General features: G+C 37.1%; 1 protein-coding gene across 1 annotated transcript in view; it reads right to left on the bottom strand.

The window, feature by feature from the left end:
* Nucleotides 1–23,979, bottom strand: part of LOC149794475 (A disintegrin and metalloproteinase with thrombospondin motifs 12-like) — a 100,873-nt gene that overhangs the window by 72,366 nt on the left and 4,528 nt on the right. The window contains exons 2-5 of the mRNA XM_089966573.1: nucleotides 5,622–5,715; nucleotides 5,090–5,186; nucleotides 1,242–1,319; nucleotides 296–447 (exon numbers count right to left, since the gene is read on the bottom strand). Of these exons, the coding sequence (XP_089822699.1) occupies nucleotides 296–447; nucleotides 1,242–1,319; nucleotides 5,090–5,186; nucleotides 5,622–5,715 (421 nt within the window). The remainder of the gene's footprint in view (nucleotides 1–295; nucleotides 448–1,241; nucleotides 1,320–5,089; nucleotides 5,187–5,621; nucleotides 5,716–23,979) is intronic.

Genomic DNA, 23,979 nt, shown 5'->3' with positions numbered 1-23,979 from the left:
ATACAACAAATAAAAACAAAAATAAAATGAATTTTTTTTGTAAATACAATATTTCATTGCTTTCAGCATAGGAAGAAAGTGTCATGTCATCGTGAGAATTATTTTTGTGGTAATAGTTGTCGTTGTTGATCTGCTTACAATAAGTATTGATTGTCATTATCATCGATGTCGTCGCCTTGTTTGTTATTATTCATAGCTCTTATCTGATATTATAGTTGATGGTGATATATTTAAATGGCATACAGAGATTTCGTACAAGAACTATAACACCAATACAGCTGAAATCAATACTTACGCTGTGACAAGCATTAGATGGTCATGTGGTTTGGAAACTAATAGAGAAGCCGATGTCTTAGTCAACTCATCCACAGTTCGAAAACCATTCACTTGATATTTACTGCCGTTCATCAGTTTGATATTTTCTGTCCAATGGGATTGGTCTGCTGACTAAAATTGTAGTATTTCAGATATGTCAAGCAGTATGACAAAGTGTATTATGTCAAGCAGTGTGACAAAGTGTATTATGCAGAGCAGTATAAATGAGCGAATTATGTCAAACACTATGAAGCGTGTTAGTCGAATAGTATGGAAAAACGTGTTATGTCGAGCAGCATGAAAAAGCGTATTATGTCGAGAAGTATGTAAAAGCGTATTATGTTGGAGAAGCATCTAACTTTTATGATCATGATGACGATAATAACGAGGACGAAGACAACGAGGTAGATGTGTTGGTGGTTATAATGATAATAATAGTAAATTCATTTGTTATCTTTATTATATCAGTCATTATTAGTAATGTTTATGTGAGCTATGAAAAGTTAATAAAATCAGATTATCTAATAGACTGTATTATCATTGCTACTGGTCATCTTAATCCTAATAATTACGCTAATTAACATAAGCTAAAGGATTAAAAGTACAAATTAAAATAAGAAAATTATATTGCTATAAGCTTATTTCTTGTTTCTGTAGACATTGGAAGCAACATCATCTGAATTCTTCAGAAGAAATTAAACCTTTCAAGTTAATGGCAAATCCTATAATAATCAAATATATTCATGCAGGAAACCTCGATTATCCCAATTCGTAAAGTACTTGAGCTCACTAAGGATAAACGAAATCTGCATTTGTTTAAAAGTTAACTCTGAAGGAAAAGACACAAAATTCAGATGATTTTCGTTTGTATGATGGAATAACTACTGCTATTTGGAACAAGAAGATCACATATACGGTTTACCTACCGTTATAACTTGAATTTCAGTGAGAACTAGTTTCACATATATTCCATATTTCTCGAGACTCCTGTAAGCCATATCGGCCTATAAAACAGAGAGTGTGTAAAGATAAATGACAGTGTAAGTTCATAAACAAAATTATTCCACTAAGTGGTGTCGTCTAAAGCAATTAAATTACTTGCATAAAACGTGTTCTACAAGAGTGGCATTGTACTGACCTATCGCCGCTTATCACTCACGCGCCCGTGGTTCTTTCCGGGGTTTTCCAGGGTTCTTCCTCCACCATTTATACCATGTATAGCATATCTTGTGCCGAAAAATGGTGGTAAATCCTACAACAACAACAACTTATCAATTACGCTGTTCGATTAACCAATCTGCGGGTTTAAATTATCACTCCTCAAAGCATCTCTTATGTCCGTTTCCTCCGACATTCTGAATGGCGCAATAATGAAATGGTTACCATAAATATTAACTTTTTTTGCAACGGTTTGTCGCTTTTCAATTAATAGTGGTGAAATGGAGTTCATGTGGGGCTTTCTAATTCTAACAGTCGATATCCATTTCGTCTAAATGAAGGAATTATAAGTATTCCTTTCCCGAAACCTAGACGAAGCTTAAATGGATAAAGATTTGCCTTCGCCCACACAATCAACTGAACATGGATACAATTACCACACGTTTGTTTTCACAAATGTATGTAAAGCATGTTCTGTCTATGAAAATTTAAGAACAAAATAGATTTGAGAAAATATGTAAAACTGAACATGTGAGTAATATGGTTGGAGAACCCCCTAATATCAAGCTTTCTTGCGTTTGCTTTATCGTCTATATAGGAAGTATCGAGCCCCAGATTGCATCAATATGAAGTTAGAAAAGTTACATATTAATGTTGACTTGTCGCAAAATTAATGCTTCACCGTTTCAATCTTTCTGACACCTGAGTGTTTCTTTACTTTCAGCCACTGAAATGAAGGCGGTATGAGAGATGTCACATGTAATTAATAATAAAGAAATTAAACATATAGTGCTGTCAGATATTTATTTTCCGATACAGTAAGTACGTATTTACATTTTTAAATCATTATACATCACTTTCAAAATTCCATCTCACGAACAGAGTAGAACCTTACAATACTTATGCCAAACAGTGTAATTTTAAACAGTAACTATTTAAGATTTTGCTATATATTTTGAATTAATTAAATATATGGCAACATTAAAAAATCGTTTACAACTAATAATGATAAGATTGTATATTAAATACATTAACATCTCTTTTGGTTAAATTCCTTTTTCAAGAATATGTTCTTAAGGCGCTTTAAAATTGATTTTCTTGACTGAAATACAACACAGGTTATTACAATATGGAATTTGCATTACAAATATAAGTGTGGTATAATGCAGAATAATGTATGCAAATTGGCAATTTTACATTTTTAAGAATATAATAAATCATTTGTAATAAATATATCACTGAAATTGAAACATAATTCTTTTCAAAATACTGAATGTTTGTCAGATGTTAACAGCTCCTCATTTTACGTGATTCAGTAGGCGAAGTGATATGGTAACGCACGTACGTAGACAGCCGTAAAATTGATAATATAACTGTCTTACTTACATAGGCAGAAAACAGAGACAAGATTGTTTAAGCGAAAAACAGCCAAACTCATTGAATATTAATATATATGTAGAATATAGAACATTAAGTTGGTCTATCACATGGAACATTCGGTTGGTCTATCGCGTAGAAGGTTCATTTGATCAATGACGTACAATATCAAATAGAACATTAAGTTGGTCTATCAGGTAGATCATTCAGTTGGTCTATTACTGGAACATTATGTTGGTCTATCACGTAGAACAATAAGTTGGTGTATCCCTTAGAACATTAAGTTGCTCTGTCCCGAGAATATCACGTAGAACATTAAGCTGGTGTATCCCTTAGAACATTAAGTAGGTATGTCATGTAGAACATTCGATTGGTTTATCGCGTAGCAAAAGTTGTATACAAATAGCGATTGTCATTAATTGCCAAGAAGTTCAAGGAGATTATACTTGAATAGTGGCAAGTATATTAGACGACATAACGATTGGAACCTAGTGATACTTGCTTAATCTGTTATTGAAATAACTTCCTATTACACATTATTATCAATGTCTAACCGATCTATCTAAACGTAATGTAATGTGTATGGTATATTTTGAGAAATAAATATATAAAACTCTTGGATGCATGTAATTGACATTTAAACATTCATCGAAAAAGTAGGTTTTTATTAGATTTTCGATCTTAATGTCACGTGTACGTAATCATAACACATTATGGGGTTATTTGCTGTTGTTGACCGTTTGTACAACGGACAAATAATCTTAGCATTTGGAATCATTTTAATAATGGACTGTATTTTATTAAGAACTTTTAAATGAGTAAATGATGAGTAACCTTATTAAATTAGGAAGGTAACATGTAACTTTTACAGCTCACCGTATTAATCATAGCATGTAATTTTTAAACTCACCGTATTAATCATAGCATGTAATTTTTACAGCTCACCGTATTAATCATAGCATGTAATTTTTAAAACTCACCGTATTAATCATAGCATGTAATTTTTACAAGTCACCGTATTAATCATAGCATGTAATTTTTAAACTCACCGTATTAATCATAGCATGTAATTTTTACAACTCACCGTATTAATCATAGCATGTAATTTTTACAACTCACCGTATTAATCATAGCATGTAATTTTTACAACTCACCGTATTAATCATAGCATGTAATTTTTACAACTCACCGTATTAATCATAGCATGTAATTTTTACAACTCACCATATTAATCATAGCATGTAATTTTTACAGCTCACCGTATTAATCATAGCATGTAATTTTTACAAGTCACCGTATTAATCATAGCATGTAATTTTTACAACTCACCGAATTAATCATAGCATGTAATTTTTACAACTCACCGTATTAATCATAGCATGTAATTTTTACAACTCACTGTATTAATCATAGCATGTATGTTTTAAAACTCACCGTATTAATCATAGCATGCATGTTTTAAAACTCACCGTATTAATCATAGCATGTAATTTTTACAAGTCACCGTATTAATCATAGCATGTAATTTTTACAAGTCACCGTATTAATCATAGCATGTAACTTTTACAGCTCACCGTATTAATCATAGCATGTAATTTTTACAACTCACCGTATTAATCATAGCATGTAATTTTTACAACTCACCGTATTAATCATAGCATGTAATTTTTACAACTCACAGTATTAATCATAGCATGTAATTTTTACAACTCACCGTATTAATCATAGCATGTATGTTTTAAAACTCACCGTATTAATCATAGCATGTAATTTTTACAAGTCACCGTATTAATCATAGCATGTAATTTTTACAAGTCACCGTATTAATCATAGCATGTAACTTTTACAGCTCACCGTATTAATCATAGCATGTAACTTTTAAAACTCACCGTATTAATCATAGCATGTAATTTTTACAACTCACCGTATTAATCATAGCATGTAATTTTTACAACTCACCGTATTAATCATAGCATGTAATTTTTAAAACTCACCGTATTAATCATAGCATGTATGTTTTAAAACTCACCGTATTAATCATAGCATGTAATTTTTACAAGTCACCGTATTAATCATAGCATGTAATTTTTACAAGTCACCGTATTAATCATAGCATGTAACTTTTACAGCTCACCGTATTAATCATAGCATGTAATTTTTACAACTCACCGTATTAATCATAGCATGTAATTTTTACAACTCACCGTATTAATCATAGCATGTAATTTTTACAACTCACCGTATTAATCATAGAACCAAGATATTTCTTTAGATTGGTAATGGTAGTTTTCTGGTGTTCTGTTGTGTCACTTATACCTGTCGTTCTGTCGTACCATCTGCAATCAGAGTCAAATTATTGGATCGTTCCACGTCTATTCCACCATTTTTTCCTGATAATAAGCTGACGAAATAAATACCGACAGAGAGGCTGACTAATGTATTTGAATGCATAGCTGCACAATAGGTAACCAGTAAGTTATCTAGATAAAAAGAATGAATAATCTGAATGACAGATAAACAGACAGGTCCAAATCCACATTCACACATACATACATACACGCATACATACATGCATACATACATACATACATACATACATACATACATACATACTGAGCCAAATGAATAAACCAGTTTTCTTCTTTCATGCCTGTCTTTCTACCAGCATGTTTTTATATTATGTGTTCCTGGATAAGGCAATATAGTTTTCAAATTTGTTGTTTTTTCGATATAAGAATTTAAATTTAAAAATACTTATTCCTTATACTTACTCTTTGTACAGGCTATAGTCGGCAATCAGATACAGTTCTACAGTATGATGAGCTGTAGCCCGAATTTCCTTTAATTTGCCATTGCTTGGGAGATCTGTAATATATTGATTCGTAAAAACGAACGATGGATTAATAATTACTGAAAATGTTCTCTGCTTATTTTATCATCATTGTCGTCGTCATTATCCCTTTCCTCATCGTTAATAGTAAAGGCAGAATTAGTAGTTATTTTGTCGGTATATTTGAGACCTTAGAAGTTGAAGACACTTTGATTTTAGATGAAGTAGTAGTAGTAGTGGTGCTGGTTTAAGTAGTGATAGTGGTGCTACTTGTTGTAGTAGTTGTATTAGTGGTGATGGTAGTAGTAGTAGTAGCAGAAGTAGTAGAAGTTGTAGTAGTAGTATTACACGGCAGAGAACAAAAAGGATAAATTCTTATGTTAGGTATGTACAACCGACGATGACAAGAAACATGTACGACTTTAATTTTAAATCCATATACTTAAACATGAAAAAGTTCATTTAATATCATAATCAATGCTAGCTGTATTTTTGATTTTATTGTAAAGGCATCCACGTGGGAATCTCTGGTCTAGTTGCTCGAGACAGATCGCATCTTGGAGCTAATGAATGTGAGGTGATCAGTGATGAACATGACCATGTATTAATGAACGATAATAACGACGCAGTCTCGCAGAAATAATTGCTATAAAAGCTACCTATTAATATACCAAAGGGTTTGAAAAACATACTTAAATGAATCGATTATCGGCATAAGCCTACATAATAATATGCTGTAGTATAATATCAGTGAGCATTCCATTTCGTTTGACGAGACGATGAAGACCAATTAAAATTAAAATTAAATTGAAAAGAAGGACATAATAATGACAAGTGTTTAAGGGGGATCAATTGGTATGAGGGTGAAGAGGCCGATGTGCGCTTTGAATATTCTACGGCAGTGTGGACAGGTAATGGCAGTAACACAGATTGTGGGGTCACTGTTTCGGGCTTTCCTAGTCTGCCTCTGTTGTTCTGCTGCGGCTGTCATGTTCGCCTCTCAAGCTGCATCACCTTTTCCGATGGAGGAAAACTACATGCCCCTGTCCTGAGCAGTCAGCTTTAACGTGTCGGGGATTATCCTAGGCAATTTTTAGGGCACCTTTTCTAACTCCTTCCTCTCGTCATGGAGGTGAGCAGTGCGATCCTGATAAGGGATGCTTAGTCGCTCAGGGGCTACTGAACTCCACTGCTGCTCCTTGTCAGTGAAGAACGATCGTATGGTATCAGCTGCCTGTGTGCAGGTCTGCGGCAAAGGCTGTCAATGTACACACACCTGCTGCTTTGTCGCTCGTCCGTCGCCCCATGACTTTGCGGAGAAGGATGACCAAGTGACTCGTGCGATAACTTGGTTTAAAGTGAGGAAGAAATGCTCGTCCTTCTCGCTCTCTCATCCAAGACAATCTGGATCCAGTGGCAATACAAGGTCAATACGGCTGGAGATGGAATTGGATGCAAGGGATGAGCCTGGATTTCCTACGTGCCTCGTCGTTCTCTATGGTCTCCACAACGTATTGTTTGGAATCGCCTTCCTGTCCGTTGCGTTAGCTACCGGTTTCCTCCCCGCATTCCGCCGAATCAAGTCTTCACATGCTTGCGTAGGTAAGCCATAGCTCACCAAGGGTTTAAGACCCGTCAGCTATCCTCACCTGGTTTAGCACGCCACTTGAAGCGATTTTACTAGGACGTGGCCGCTGCGCATGTTACAGCTTCTTGGAGCCACAGGTGAGAGCAGAGTGCATGCGAGGACTAAAGGTGTACGAGCTACCCCCGAAGAGGCAGGACTGTTCCCCACTAGAGGTGCTACTTCAACAATACACTTCCATTCACCCCCGTCCAATATACTCCCATACAAACCAGCATAATAACATGCCGTAGTATCCTTATAGCAAGCTTACTGTGAGAATCGTAAACGTAATGGTAGTAAATGACGCCACAAATTCTGTTGCTTTATAATAGTGTTGTATAAGTTTGTATTGTTGGGGATTAAGGTGGGTAAAAATTGTCATTTTGGTATCATTTTGGATGCTGCATTTCAAATACTTCGTATTATGTATTATCTTAGATTCACTCCTTTCTTAATTTAGTAAGAGAACAGCAGTTTCAATATGAGTACTAATAATAATAATAAAACTTTCTTTAACGAAGATAACACATTTGGTCATGACTGACCCATCTGCCATGTAGTCCTCAGTAGTTGTAATTTGCAATGTTTAAAAAAAACAAGACCATACACATAATCAGGTATCGTCGCACACTAATTCATACATATTTAACATGAATGACTGTGTGTGACTCTACTGGGAAACATATACACACATGAACAATATTCTATATACAGGTACATACATTTCAGCATAAGGAGTACATTTATGTATATGGAATAAGAACTGGACATATTGGTTATGGATATAATGGTAAAGTTTTCTACTCGGACCCTTTAATATGTCATTCTAGCTTGTCAAGAAAGAATTTCTTTTTTGATATTTTAAAAGAAGCAAGTGAATTTGAATTACGTATCCTCAGTGGTAAGGAATTCCATACAGTCGGTCTCGATACAGTAAATTTGCTTTTGTAATGATTGGTTTTCGACCACGGAATCTGGAGATCGTTGTTAGTCGTCGATAGGAGATTACACTCAGCATTTGATGATCGTAGTTCAATGGACAGTTCCGACTTTGAACGGTAAGATCCGCCCACTTAGTTACTGTTGATGCGGCCCACAAGCTATCGCGAAAATGGCGGATCCAGTAGCATTAAAAGCATACTCATTAGAAGATAATTTCGACAAAATTTTTGAAAATTTCTTTCCTAATTGCAAGATTATTTTCAGATCGTGCATTCAAGTAAAGGTTAAATTACAATACATAATAATATATTAATGATATTAATATTTTCGATGGCGAAAGTCAGGTAAAAGTTAAAACATATTGCTGGCGATCTGTGTGAAAGAACGAACATCCTGACAAAGTAGAAGATAACATTTGCTACAAAAGGACAAAATAACAAAATCTTTCTGTTCTTGCAAAATTATGCATATTTATTAATTATCAGATTTTCTAGAATGGCTTCTAAAATTTATAAAGATAAATAAATAAAGCTTTTGTAATGTACCTGTTACATTTATATCATGTATAATTGTCATATAAGAATAAAACAAGTATTTCTATATATACAATTAATAATTTCTTTACGTTTAGGAAAACAAATATTAAAGTAAATAAATAAATAAATAAACACGTAATACCAAGTTACCTGAGTGATTGAAGGAAATGTTTTACGTTTTTTACGCTGCGGTAACATGTTTCCGCTGGACGGGTGAAACATTTCATAACGGTATCATTGAGAAAACAGTAAATTTGAATTATATCCATGTAAAACGATCATTTATCATAATCTCTTTAAAAAGAAGGACATAATAATGACAAATCGAAATGAACAATAACACGCACGTTGGCGGGATAAATTGGCATCCGCTTTGACCTCTGTTCACTAATTAGTGTAACTCGTTTTATTGTACTATATGGATGTTATAAGATTTTGGAGGAGTTTTAAAATCATAATTTGTAAGAGATTAGTTTAACTTCAAGTCAAAACGACAAAACTATATATCAGTGGCAGAATATAGGTGATTTACAGTCCCCAGCCTAATAAAGACAAAAAAAAATATTTTATTTCACCTCTTCAAAAATTTAAAATATTTTTAAAACCTTCGATAATAAAAACTGTATTGAAAATAGCTACATTTAAAATTATGAATAATTCATCACTTCCAAAGTCGACTTTTTTCCATGTTGGTGTTTAGTTGAGATATTTTGTTTCATAACTCCCTCTTGAATCCTTTCATAATACTGACAATCTGCTTCTCATGTGCCCCAAGCAATCATTTTTCTGATAAATTTTCAGTGATTTTCTGTGTAAACTTTCAAATTCCTCTGCAATGTAATACGAGTAATCATTCGTGGTCTCATTTTTGTGAGCAAATATGGTCGATAGCAACGTGTAACTACGCAGTGATATCGATATCTACTTTTGATTGGTCAGTGTGCCCAGTTTGATTGACAGGTCGGAGCTGTCCATTCGGTTAGAAATACAATCTGGAGAAAGACCGTTTAAAGACTTATATATCACGATTCCTTTAAAATAAAGAATGCGTGTTTGTATAGGTAGCCACTGCAGATGTCAAAATAGAACATTGGAGGGAGTTATAATACGTAGTTTCAGAATTATTTGGGCTTCGCTTTTCTGGAGTTTATCAATTCTGGACAGATTATAATTGGATGTGTTTCCCCATATGATACGCTTTAATCAATCAGCGGTAGTATATATCCCGAAAAATAAAGTTCATATGATTGGGGCGGTAGAAATTTCGAAAGCAATTTAAACATAGTTATTCTTTTGACTAACATGGCACACAGGTGATCGATATATGCATTCCAGCTCAGATGTTGATCAATGTAGATACCAAGAAACTTTTTATTAGTAACAATATATACGTCTAAGCGACTTTGAGTTAAAAGTTAGCAGATAGTTACTGCCTTGTTCCGATTGTCATACATTTCGTTTCAGAGATATTAATATGCATTTTGTTTTGTTGGCACCAAACTGATATATTGCTGAGGTCGATTTTAAGTTTATTTTTAATAAAGTCTAGAGATTTACCAGATAAATGCAATGTAGAGTCGTCAGATAAAAGATCTATGTTAGAGTGAGCTGCATACAAGGCTAAGTCATTGATAAATAGTAGAAAAAGAAGAGGCTCTAATATAGATCCTTGAGGAACACCACATAAGATATGACTTGGTTAGGATGTATATTTACCCGTGCAAACAACCTGGTGTCTGTTAGTGAGATACGACATGAACCAGGCAACATAATATGGAGAAACTTTATTGGCTGAAAGTTTTTTAATGAGTACCGAATGGTCGACCAAATCGAATGCTTTTTAAAAATCAATAAAATTTACGCCAGTAAGTTCGCCTGATTCTATTACTAATAGCCGTTGGTCTATAAGGTTTTGTCGATGCAGTTTGACATGAATGATTCTGTTGAAAACCTGACTGTGATTTATGGAGGAGTTGGTACTTATCAGTCAATATACTATCATGAACCAAACAGTGAAGATATTCTGTAGTGGTAATGTTTTCAGCCAATAGTTGTGTCAGTGTATTAATATAATTATCTTGACTAGGAAATGAACCGAGCACGTCATCATGCAACTCTTCAAAGTAAATACTTAATAAATTCATATTGGCATACTGGCATATTATTTATTTATCTATTTATTTATTATTATTATTATTATTATTATTATTATTATTATTATTATTATCATCATCATCATCATCATCATCATCATTATTATCAAGTGCGCGAGGTCAAAGGAAAGTGAAGCGTCTCTCACAGCATCTCCTTTCCAGGTGTTGTGATCGCCGCGGGACCACTTCTGGCTCTGCTGGGCAGGAGGATCTTTACATATAGCCTCTCCTACACTATTGTGTCCACAGCAGCACGCCCATGCAGAGCCCCCTGTTTTCAAAGCCTGCTGTGGTGTGGCTCGACCGAGTGCCCGGTGGTATAACTGAATGGGTAGACTGGGCTCGTTAGCCTTTGTAGGCAGCCAGTCTAAAAGAAGGAAAACTCTGACTCCAACCCCGGGCAAATGGAGCTCGTTGCCTTGTCAGGCAGTTTGTCTAGGAGAAGGAAACTCTGATTTCAAAACCACGAAGTGCCCCAGCTATTGGATGTTTCCGCTGCCTTGTGGATATCTTCGGGAGAAGGAAAGGCTACGGGAGTAAACATAGACAGAAAATCCGAAGTGTAGCACCTAAGGCGGCTGGGAGTCAACTACGACTTCTTTCCGGCATCTTCTGTTTCCGAACTGGTGTCAAATGTCATAATCATTATTCCTTTGGACCGAACCAACAAGAGCAAGATGGGTTTCTTGTCATCTGGGCACCCCAGGGTCTCCAAACTCCAAGCCCAGGTTTGCGCTCTGGAGAGGCTTATGAGTGAGGAAACATCACGGAAACTGGCAGTCTACGGGTTATAAATCCCACCCGATTGGCGTAGGTAACGGGAACCACGGGTCAGATTGGACGGCTGGAGGGATCATCGCGTACCACTGGCCGACTACCGCCCGCCTCAAGGCGAGCAGCCCAGGGTCAGTAAGGTGTTGGCACGTCTGCCTGCTCCAGTGGGTGTCTTGAGCTCAGTGTGTTGCTCAGCATGACAAGCAGACAGAAATTCCGCACCAGACAAAAGAAACAAGAAACTAACAAAGAAGACTCCACCTCTTCGATTCGCAAGTTGAAACGTGCGCACCATGTTCACAAGCATCTATGACGACCTCGGGGAGGTGGACGACACAAGGAAGACGGCCATCATTGACAGAGACTAAATGTCAGCATAGCTTCCCTCCAGGAAACCAGGATTGCCTGCAGCGGCTCTCAGAGACGAAAACTACACTATCTTCTGGAAGAGTCGAGAACCTGAGGAGTTGTCTTCGCCATCAAAAATACCCTCCTAGCCTTGGTTAAGCCTCCATCAGGGGGCAATGAGCGTCTCATGTCCATTCGCCTTACCACTGCTGCAGGTAATGTCAACATCGTCAGCGTCTACGCCCACACCCTCATGTCATCAAATGACCAAAAGGATCAGTTCAATGGGCAGCTGCACGAACAGTCAAAGGATGCACTACAGGCGAGCCACTAGTCCTCCTCGGCGACTTTAATGCCAGAGTAGGTGCTGACCACGAGTCATGGTCTACCTGCCTCAGACATTATGGCACTTGAAAGACCAGTGAGAACGGTCAGAGACTGCCGTAGCTGTGCATCTACTACGACCTGTGCGTTACAAACACCTTCTTCAAGTGTAAGCCACAAGACAAAGTGTCATGGAAACACCCCAGGTCTCATCGCTGGCACCACGTCGACTTGGTCATCATCAGGTGCTCTGCCGTCTCCACCAGAATCTACCACAGTGCAGACTGCAATTCCGACCACGCGCTCGTGAGCAGCAGGGTGCGTCTACAGCCACACACGTTAAACAGTTCCAGACCAAAATGTCTCATTCGCATCAACACGACGCAGATACCGGTCCCCTCCAAGGTGGAGGAGTATGTGTCTGCCCTGGACCAGGCTCTCAAGGACCTACCAGACCACGATTCCACAGCCACGTGGAACTCCATGAAGGGTGCCATCTACAGCACAGCCATGTCTACGTTTGGCAGGAAGGAACGGCCCAGTCAGGACCGATTCAACGCACACCTTTCAAGGATGGAACCAATAATCTAGGACAAACGAAAAGCTTCATAGCTTACAAAACATTCTCCAATGAACGGACGCTTGCTGACCTCAGGAGTGCTCGAAGCACCACCCAACGCATAGCTAGACAGTGAGTTAACGAGTACTGTCAGCAACTGCGTGAAGGCATATCGAATCTGGAAAGATCCAAGGTATGTATAGTGGCATAAAGAAAGCTCTAGGCCTTACAACGAAAGGGGTCGCCCCCTGAAATCTCTGACGGGAAAGATCACAGACCATGAGCAACAGATGACCAGATAGGTGGAGCACTAATCAGAGCTGTACTTCCGAAAAACGTCAGTCACCGATGTGACCCTTAGCAGCATACAGAAACTGCCCACCAAGGAGGAGCTTCACAAAGTACCCATCCTAGAGGAACTCAGCAAAAGTCATCGACTCCCTCCCAAACGACAAAGCAACAGGTAGCGACAGTATCCAGCCAGAAACTATCAAACGTGGGAAACCATCATTGTTTCAGCCGCAGCATGTGCTACTCTGCCTCTGCTGCGAGGAAGGAGAGTTTCTCCAAGACATGCGCGACACCACCATTATGACCATTTACAAAGACAAGGGTGACCACAGTGACTGTAACAATTACAGAGGGATCTCGCTCCTGAGCATCGTTGGTAAAGTGTATACCCTCATCGCCCTAGACAGGTTTCGGCTGCTGACGGACCGTGCGTTCCGGAATCCCAGTAATTCTTCAGAGCAGGCAGGTCGACAACAAACATGATTTTTTCCTCCGTCATCTCCAAGAATTAGACGAGAGGAAGGTCAGCCACTCTACATGATGTTTATTGACATCACCAAGGCATTCGACCTGGTCAGCAGAAAGGGCCTATTTGAACTTCTCAGTAAGATCGGCTGCCCCCCCCCCCCCCAAACTCCGCAGCATGATAATCTCTTTCCATGCCGATATGAAGGGAACAGCCCTGCATGATGGATCCTTCTCAGACTCATTCCCCGTGAACCGCAGAGTGAAGCAGGGATGCGTGCTGGTGCCGACCCTTTTCGGGATCTTCTTCTCCCTGCTCATGTTCTAAGCCTTGGACTCGTCCACTGATAGCGTATACCAGGTCCGACGGGAGGCTGTATAACCTGGCACGACTGCGCCCGAAGACCAAAGTGGGGTCAGTGCTCATCAATTAGATCCTCTTTACTGATGATGTGGCTCTTGTGACCCACACCAGGGTTGCCCTCCAGAGACTGGGATACCGTTTCGTTGATACCTGCAAGCAGTTCAGGCTCACCATTAGCCTGAAAAAGACGAAAAGCAGCGGTCAAGATGCCACCACTGTCTAATCCATCAAAATCGAAGATGTCACCCTGGAAGCAGTCAACAACTTTACTTACATGGGTTCGACCATCAGCACCATTCTCTTGCTCGATGTGGAGCTTGACAAAAGGCTTGAAAATGCAAACACTATCATGGCCCGACAAGCAAAGAGGGTGTGGGAAAACAAAGCGCTGTCAGAGCACATCAAGATCCAAGCATACCAGGCCTGCGTTCTCAGCACCCTCCTATATGGAAGTGAGACCTGGAGCACCTACATGAGGCAAAAGAACCGGCTCAACTCTTTCCCTATACGGTGCCTAAAAACTCATCCTGAAAATCAGTTGGCAAGACAGCGCCACACACAGCGAGATCCTGCAGGGTTTAAGTATCCCTAGCATGTACTGCCTGCTGTGCAATCGCAACCTTTGATGACTGGGACACGTCCGACGCATGGTGGATAGAAGGCTACTAAAGGACATCCTATATGGACAGCTGGCCACTGGCACCAGAAGAGTCGGCCGCCCCTCACTCCGTTTCAAGGATGTGTGCAAGAAAGAACTTGAAAGCATGCGATATTTCACCCGAAGACTGGGAAGTGCAGTCCTAGGACCTAGGCACCTGGAGGAGAGACCAGCTGGCAAAAGAGAAACGTGACAGAAAGAAGAGTATGGCAACAACCTCAATAACTCAGACTTCCCAATATGCCTACACCAACTGCAATAGGGACTGTTCCTGCACAGCCACAGCAGACGATGCCAAAACCCCAGAGACAGACGAAACTCGCATGGTCTCCCGAAGACTGAGCCGCCAAGTACGGTCAAAAGGGAGAACCAAGACTAGACCGCCTTGTGTCTCATGGATTAAAAAGGGAGAACACTGAACGGACGATTAAACACTATATAACTAATATGGTTTAAATGGATTTATATGACTTTGAAGTGAAATCATCTCAAAAGGTAATACCAATCCATGAAACTTACACCAGCCATTTTCAAAGATGCAAGGATAAGGAGGGAATTTATAAGAACATATATGGAAATGAAAACATTGTTGATAACGAAAGCCACGACTAGAATGATACTTCAGTGACAATATGAATAGCGACCCTTTTACGTTCGCAAAGCTGATGAGTTTCTTGTTTGATTTCTTCAAGCATAAAACTTTATTTAATCCTGTATTGGAAAAGGTTATCGGTGACGGAAATAGTGCATTTCAAATACGACAAATTAGTGATGGGTGATTGTACTAACGCATTTGGTGCAATTAAGAAAAACACGTACTTGTTCCCAGCAGATGTGGATACCACCAAAACCCATGCATCTTATGGAAGGAAGAGAAACTCAAAGATACTAACTACCCATGTGTGTTGTGTAACCTATGTGGTTGAGACTGCAGATTGTTATTCAAGCGGTTTAGAACTTATTTACTATCTTTTGATATAACGGTGTATATATAAACATAGGTAGACGTCACAAATCATTATCACTCTTCCATGGATGATAAAACGTTTTTTTTCGTTTTTTATTTTACCTCGAAAAACGCGTTTTTCTACGTTTTTTATTTTTTTTGCGTTTTTTATATGACTTCATTCACACGAAAAAGCGAAACCGTATGTAGTACAAAAGAGTGCGAGATGTAGTGTTTGTGCATGCAAATCTTCGCCTAAAGGAAATGCTGGACAATATAAATTATATGGAGGAAACCATAGAGTGGTCACATCAGTCAGATGGTGATAACGACATTGAGTGTAATAAATTTCAATGTTATCTGGACTACGGTTTAAAACTTTTGACATTTTTTCATATTTGTATCACTGAAACTTTAAAACTGGTATGTAGCGTGTAAATAAGTAAAATATTGATTTTTGTGTTGCCTAAAAACCACTGGAACTTTTTTCGTTTTTTATTTATTGAGAATAAAATACGTTTTTTTTACGTTTTTTATTTTAATTTTAAATTTTAACGTTTTTACATCTATGCACTCTTCTGAAATCATGCGAATTGAAGAAAAGTCAGCACAATAATAGTCCTGTATCTTTCTGTATTTGTAAGTTGATCACTTTTTATGATATTTGAATATTGCAAGCATGACACCTCTTATAAAGGCAATGTTTGGATTTTCATGTCATCAATTAACAAGATGTTACGCTGGAACAATATGGTTGCATATATTTCAGATGTATATCATATGGACTTTCTGGAGCACTTTATATAACTGTAGACATATATTTCAATTATGTACATGAGATTACTCAAATTAAATACTATCGAGCTACCATGTGCTATGTATCTCTATGCTTTTATAATTCCTGGTACATGATTTTGTATCATTTTTGCCATTTTTATTCCTGGTTGTAAATTGCAGTAATTTCCTAATATATTTAGTTAAATTTTGCATACTTAGCAGCGTTTGTTTCAAGAATCTTAAGAACGTAAACTGACGTCGGATCTATAAATCGATTCTTACGTATATGTTGACAAATCTAATAATAAGACATAATGACGACTATGTGTTAATTTTTGATTGACTGGTGGGGTTTGGACGGTTCTAGAAGAATTAAGTAATTTTCCATTTTTTGGACCAGGTCACATGAACTGGCATTTCAAAATAAATTGAGTAGTATGGTCTGTTACGTGGGGGATATGATATGAAATACAGTCGTAATAGAAGGTATCTATAAGGAGAGAACCGAGCAATCCAGTAAAGCACGTTACCGCATTGAAGGCTGATAAATGAGGCAAGCAATATAGTACAAAAAATCACAAAGATGCTGGACCCAACAGCAAAAAATGGCGAAGGCAAAACGAATTCCAAAGTCTAAGACTAGAAATTCAAAGGCAGAACTAATTCGAAGTGAAAAGACAATGAAAAGAACGTTCAACATTATTGAAAATGGCGAAGGTGGGACAAAGTCCAATTGAAATTTAAAAAACAGCGTTATTTATGAATGTAATTAACAAAAGCAACTATCCTGATTGAAATCACCAGGGCATTGTGTATCGGTATTGTCAGATAGAGCACACGTACAGACAACAATAGCCAGGAACCTTAAACATATTTATTCGGTGCTTATTTAATAGCTGGGTTAGGATTTGGGTTAGTAGTCAGACAGAAGTCGTCGCTAGTGGACGTATTTGCAGCCACACAAAGATGATTTTCCTATTTAGTTTCGTCAGTAGGTTGTTGATGGTATCACGGTACCAATTGTTTTTCCGTATACCTCAATGCTAATGTTTTGTGAAATAAATATACTTTCTGTCCTACTTGGGCATGCGTGTCACACACTGTCATATAGAACAATGCTAGATTGTCAATTTGACAATGACATAACCAGGTACTCCATTGCATTTAAGAGAGATAACTCTACTGGAACTAGACAGGGGTAAGAGTTATCTAGTCACAACAAGCACATTTTCAGCCATGTGTACCATATTTTAAAAAAAATCATAAAAAATACAAAATATGATCTAGATAGAAATTAACACAAACTCACATGTTGCCAAGAGGCTCAACATTTTTTTTAAACCAAACAGAAAGTACAACTCTTACATAATGCACCAATCACAGCTAGTGTTGTTCTTTAATTCTGAATACAATGTTCCATACACCTTAAGCTCCTCCCACCTGGACTTGCGCAATTGGTACCGTTATACCTGATAGCACTAAACATCAGACAAAATCTAATATATCACGTTCAATATCGATAACTAGAATATAATATCTCTTATTCATATAATCAATGTATCATGTCCAAAGCAAACATGTTTCTATCAGTGTGAAAAATATACTTAGCAAACATAAATATGAAATACACAAACAAATACACTTTATGCTGCACGGTCAATATTAAAGACTTTAAAAACAAAAGATCCTTAAAGATCATATTTGCTTCCATGGACGTAATACAGAAAGAGCATGTGTTCTTATATTCCATATGAGATATTCGTCATCTGCACAACTCGCTGCCGGCGATAGCAACTACGGAGAAGGCAAATATTGTTACGCTAAAAGTAAAGACCTTTCGAAAGTGATGTTAAGCAATATATACAAACGTAGTGAACAAGAGTATGAAAATAAATATAACTACATTTTTCTGTTACAAAAGAAGAATCAAAAATATTAGGTTATACCGAAAATAACGCGATAGATATTAATTAAACCTCATAAAAGTAAGTCTCCTTAATTGACACACAGCATTATATGTGTCATTTATAAAAAATACTCTTTAAGCGATCGTGTCTCCCCCATGCCATCGTGCTTCACGTGACCATGTCTCCGTCACGCGACCGTGCTTCCCTGTTTTGCTTGATTTTATAAGTTACATCTTGTATTCTCCTATGGTAAACTAATCTCAATATCTCGATTTGACAAAGGCAATAAATATATTTTATTCTTTAGAAAGGTTTCATTCTTTAATTTCTGAGATTAAGGAACTATCGTTACGTAGCATAAATTTAAATATTTAAAGTAAACATACAATTGGATGCACACAAAATTAGTAAACACATTTCATCTTGTTTATGTATGTACGCCAAATACATTCAAGTAAATGTTGTGGTACCTTTAACTACTTGTGTATTCTGTAACAATATTTTACGATGCATTGGGTAACATTTCTTACATTGCTGTTCAAAACAAAAACTGAAAATGCTATGTTGTTTACATAGTACGATTATAAACCTTTTTATACTCAAGAAATGTACGTCATAATACAGCGAAACCAAGTAGATGAAACAATTATTAAGAAGGTTCAATTAAAAATGTCAACACTTCCAACTCTTCATTTATAAGTATGCTAATTATGATAGCCAACTCTTTACACAAAATCGGAATCATAAGGTAATGATCATAGCGAACAACTATGAAAGCTACGTATCTTTGCAGGCGATAGATTTCTGAAAGAAGAAATAAACGTCTTTGAAAAGCGCGACGATTATATGGTCATAAACTAAGTGATAGAAGAAGCAAACCCAACAAATTTTGTACATCTTAACAATTTAATTATCAATGTTATAAAATCAAACTTTAAGAGAAATTTACAGTTTTATGATTTGAATAAAAATAATCCTATAAAATTATATTCAAGTCCAAAATAATCAACTCAGCTGTTCCAAATAAATTTTAGATCCTCGAATGCACTATCCGCCAACAATTCTGACATATCAAAATGCGTTGTCCAGAACATCTTTCAATAAATAACGATTGTCAGATAATAATATTATAGTCTAACGAGCATTTTCTTTTTCCACTGAATAATCCAAACAAATGTTTCATCTCAAATAATATCAAAATACAAAATAAAAGAATTTATGTTACAACAAGAACACAACAAATAATGGTGAAAAAATTGTCCATTCACATGTACTTATATACAAGCTTAAAAGATGAAAAAGCATTTTCAAACTACTACGTGACAATATTGCAAAACTCAAGCATCATAGAAGAACGCACATGACCTAACCCATCCAATGGGTATAAACTTAATTCTTCTAAGAACTCACCTGACCAACCTTATAAACAGAAGCTCGATAGAACTAACTTTTACATAAATTAATCGTCAGATTTTCCAAACTCAATCGAACGATGAATTTCAGAATAGTTTTCAGGTGACCTCTCCAGGAGTTGCTATATATAATGACGTCGTCGATGTAATCATCACATTCTTCTATGCCATATGTTACCACGTTCATTAAACGTTGGAATGTTGAGGGAGAATTTATCATACCAAATGGCATTGATTTGTATTGTTAGAGTCCATTTGGAGTTATAAAACCTGACTCTTGATGTACCTGATCAGGGACACTTATTTTGAAGAAGAAAAAACATGATTCATATCTTATTATTCTATATGATTGAAGTTTAAATATTCAGATCATTATTAAGAATAAACAGAAGTTTACTTTGATCTGAGCTAAATATACAGTCTTGATTCGGACCTTAGAAGAAGGATTTGAATATTTAAGGGGGAAAATGTTCCATATTGTAACAGCGTGAATTTTCGTAGATATTATGTAGTACATTAGCCGTATTCAGCGAGACACTTAACAATTAAAATTGAAGAATGGTTTTGGGTATGGGATTAAATCGCTAGACTCCAGTGGTTCTAACATCCCTGATTTTGGGCGTGATTGATTTTTAATTAGAATCCTTGATAACAGTTAGACAGATGAACAACGCCAGGTGAAGTAGTGGTATTTAGTAACGTGAAAATGACAGAGTTGAGACGATCACGAGATATTTTGTGCCATTTGAAATAAGTGTCACAAAATGAAATTTTCCAGAAATCGTTATTAATTAGGGCCGAATAGAGAGAATTATTTTAACTTCGATGGGTGTTTGTTAGTTTTCGGCGGTTACATAAATTTAATCCAGATTGGCTAAGCTATATAAGGAAGGTGTTTCCCAGAGAAAATTAAATGCTCTAAGTATTCTCCCATGAAACATTAGTCAATGTAAGTTCTGCCGGAAGTCATGAAGTTTTTAGCTCCGGCGGAGTAGAAAGTATTATCTCGTTATAAATTGTCCAAGGACAGCGCTCTGGAAGTGTGAGTGATACAGAGGTTTAAAAGTACAGAAAGACAGTCTTGAATAGAACAAGGTATCTGCATCAACCTGATAACATTCTATTTTTATTTGTTTCAATTTATTTTTGTTTCAAATACATACATAGATTTTCCTTTGTGTTCGGAACAATTATTTGCATTCGTTCGTCGTGAATTTTATATGACTCTTTTATTATAAAAATGTCTTACATCAGTGGCGTCGCTGAAGGGGTGCGGGGGGTGCGGACCGCACCAGGTGACACCATCTCAAAGGGGTGACACCAAAATGAAAAATTGCAAATTTTACAGAGCACACACTGCTCGGTCTAGTCGGATTTCATAAGCGGATAACCGATCATAGTTAAATACATGACTAGCAGGCACAGCAGTGGCGTCGCTAGGGGGATGCGGGGGGTGCGGACTGCACCGGGTGACACCATCAGAGGGGGTGACACCAAAATGTCATTACTAAGGATTCTGTATGGTCTGTTACGGAAGGAGGACCATGGGGGTGACACCATGAGCTACCGCACTGGGTGACACCAACCCGAGTAACGCCACTGTCTTACATTATTTCTTTGCTAAGAATTTCTTTAGATAATTGTGTCAATTTATTTGTCTTAAATGTTATCAATCATTTATGCTAAGAAATGACTAGTCCTATTCGTAGGAGGTTCACGTGATGGATTGTTAATTAGTAAATACTGTAGTTAAGACATGAAATGAATCTTATTGATTCACTTATACAATAAGATGTTAATTATTTTAGCCGAGAAATCTAGCGCCTGCCTGCCGACAAACTAAGGCAGTCCATGCGTTGTAGTTAACGGCAGTGCGTCCGGTCTTTTGAGTATCTAGATTATCTTAGTTCAGCCCGGGGGGGGGGGGGGTACAAAATAGTCCATTGGGCAAAGACATTAATCTCCTCGTAATAGGATTTTTCAGGCTGCAAACGTACCCATACTAGCTTTAGTTTCTGTTCAATTACGATACCAAGATTTCTGACATAGCTAGAGAGGGGAACATGTTTAAATCCAAAAGACAAATATTGTATATATTATTTACTTTACAAGGGAAATAATTCCAAATATGCACCCATACAGTACACAAATTACGTTCAATGAACAAAAAGGAAGCGGGGGGGGGGAGGGATGAAGGAATACGTCCAATCTAACCTGTCAACAACTTTCAGTTTCGATGGACCAGCACGCAACCATGTTATGCAAGAATGCTGGGCAATTAAGTTCGATCGTTCACTCAATTTCATCATTAAATTTGTCTTTCCAGTTTAAACAGAACGGCTAATTTTATAAACTTGGTAATTATTTGTTAGATAAGTGTATCTTTCAAAATGTCATGTTCGATTTAATTTTGTTTATATAACTGATCAACTTGTTATATTCTGCATACAGCGGGGGGGGGGGGGTGCTGGTGCTGTGCTATTCTATATTTCGGCTCAGGTCTCCAGTTATTCTATTTATAAATTTTATATTTTAGTTTATTATTTACTCGATCCGGGCAATAACACCGCGGTCTATCATCCTCATGATAACAATAACCAAACCACCACATGACACATATTCTTTCCTAGATACTCAGTACACAGGGCATACGAACAATATATTGAAATCAGACTTGGGTTATTAATGTTCCTTTAGCAACTTTTCTCAACCGTCCCACATATTTGTCAGTACCGGTGATAAAGACTTCGCAATATAGCGAAAATGCGTTGTGATGCCTTGGGGTGGTACTGATTTTAAAGAATTCATCAGCTATACAAATACGAGATCAACAGCCGCTGAATACACACGTGTCCCGTTCTGACAGGGATTCAAGCTAAAGGGTGAATGTTTGTTCGGATTTAATGGCCTGGATCAATGGAAGCATCTTTATTCATACCGTCTGGATAAAAATGTCAGTCAAAAAAACGTATTAGTAGCGTGTGGTCCGATAAGCCATATGCATAATAAGTGGACCCTGCAAAATCAAGTATGTCTTCATATGGATGTTTTCATATCGGAAACAAAGGCAAAAAACAACTTGCTGACATTCACACGCGGAATTTAAACCATAGTTTTGACGGAAACTTTTATGAATTTATAGAGAGAGAATTAAATCGGGGTCTACAGGACGAAGTAAGCCTTATCGAGGCCTTACAGACCAGTATCAGTTTAAACGAAGTAAGAGAAATCATTAAAGGTCTAAAGAAATCAAAAGCATCGGGCCATGATCAAATTTGCAATGAACATTTGATCTATGGCAGCGACTACCTCATCGAGTATATGACAATTTTATTTACTCGGATGATTGATCAATCTTACATACCTGTAGATTGCAAAAAAGGGTTAGTAATACCACTGTACAAAGGTAACAGAAAATCAAAGAACTCCCTCGAAAGTTACAGGCCTGTTACTTTACTGCCTGTTATCTACAAAACCTTTGAGAAAATTATTCATGAACGTTTGGTAACTTGACTCAAAGATACTAATTCTAGTATACCCAGTTCACAACAACATGGTTACCAAAAAGGTTTAGGCTGCACAACAGCGAGTTTTGTGCTGTTGCAATCAGTACAATATAATGTAAACATGGGTTCACGGGTTTTTGCTGCTTTTCTTGATACAAAAAAGGCATTTGATACCGTGTGGCACGAAGGACTGCTTTTTAAATTATTCACGTTGGGAATTACGGGTAAATCCCTTTTGATATTTTTTAACATGTATACAAATTTACAGAGTAAAGTTCTTGTAAATGGGCAATTTTCAGATTGGTTCTCAATTGGCCAAGGAGTGAGACAAGGGGGTGTTTTGTCAACCTTGATGTACAAAATATTTATAAATGACTTGCTGCTACAGTTAGAAAATAGTGGATTTGGAGCAAAGATTGGATCCTTAGCTGTGGGAAATCCAACCCTAGCTGATGATATTTCACTTTTGGCTATATATCCTAGCAATCTACAAAAGCTGTTAGATATAGCATACGACTACAGTAATAAGTGGCGAAATGGTATCTTGGCCCGTCATGTTTGCCGGTTACCGATTCGGCAACACACCTGGGTCACCGGATTAACTCAAAGCTGACGTCGCATGACGCAATACTCGATGCATGCAAGAAAGGGAAAAAATCTTTTCACGGTCTGTTTGGTATTGGCATTAAACCGAATGGTTTAAATCCTTT

This window comes from Sinohyriopsis cumingii, chromosome 8 (assembly GCF_028554795.1).
Source record: "Sinohyriopsis cumingii isolate HCF-2022 chromosome 8, ASM2855479v2, whole genome shotgun sequence".
Taxonomy (NCBI): domain Eukaryota; kingdom Metazoa; phylum Mollusca; class Bivalvia; order Unionida; family Unionidae; genus Sinohyriopsis; species Sinohyriopsis cumingii.
This window is presented reverse-complemented; position numbering and strand designations above follow the sequence as displayed.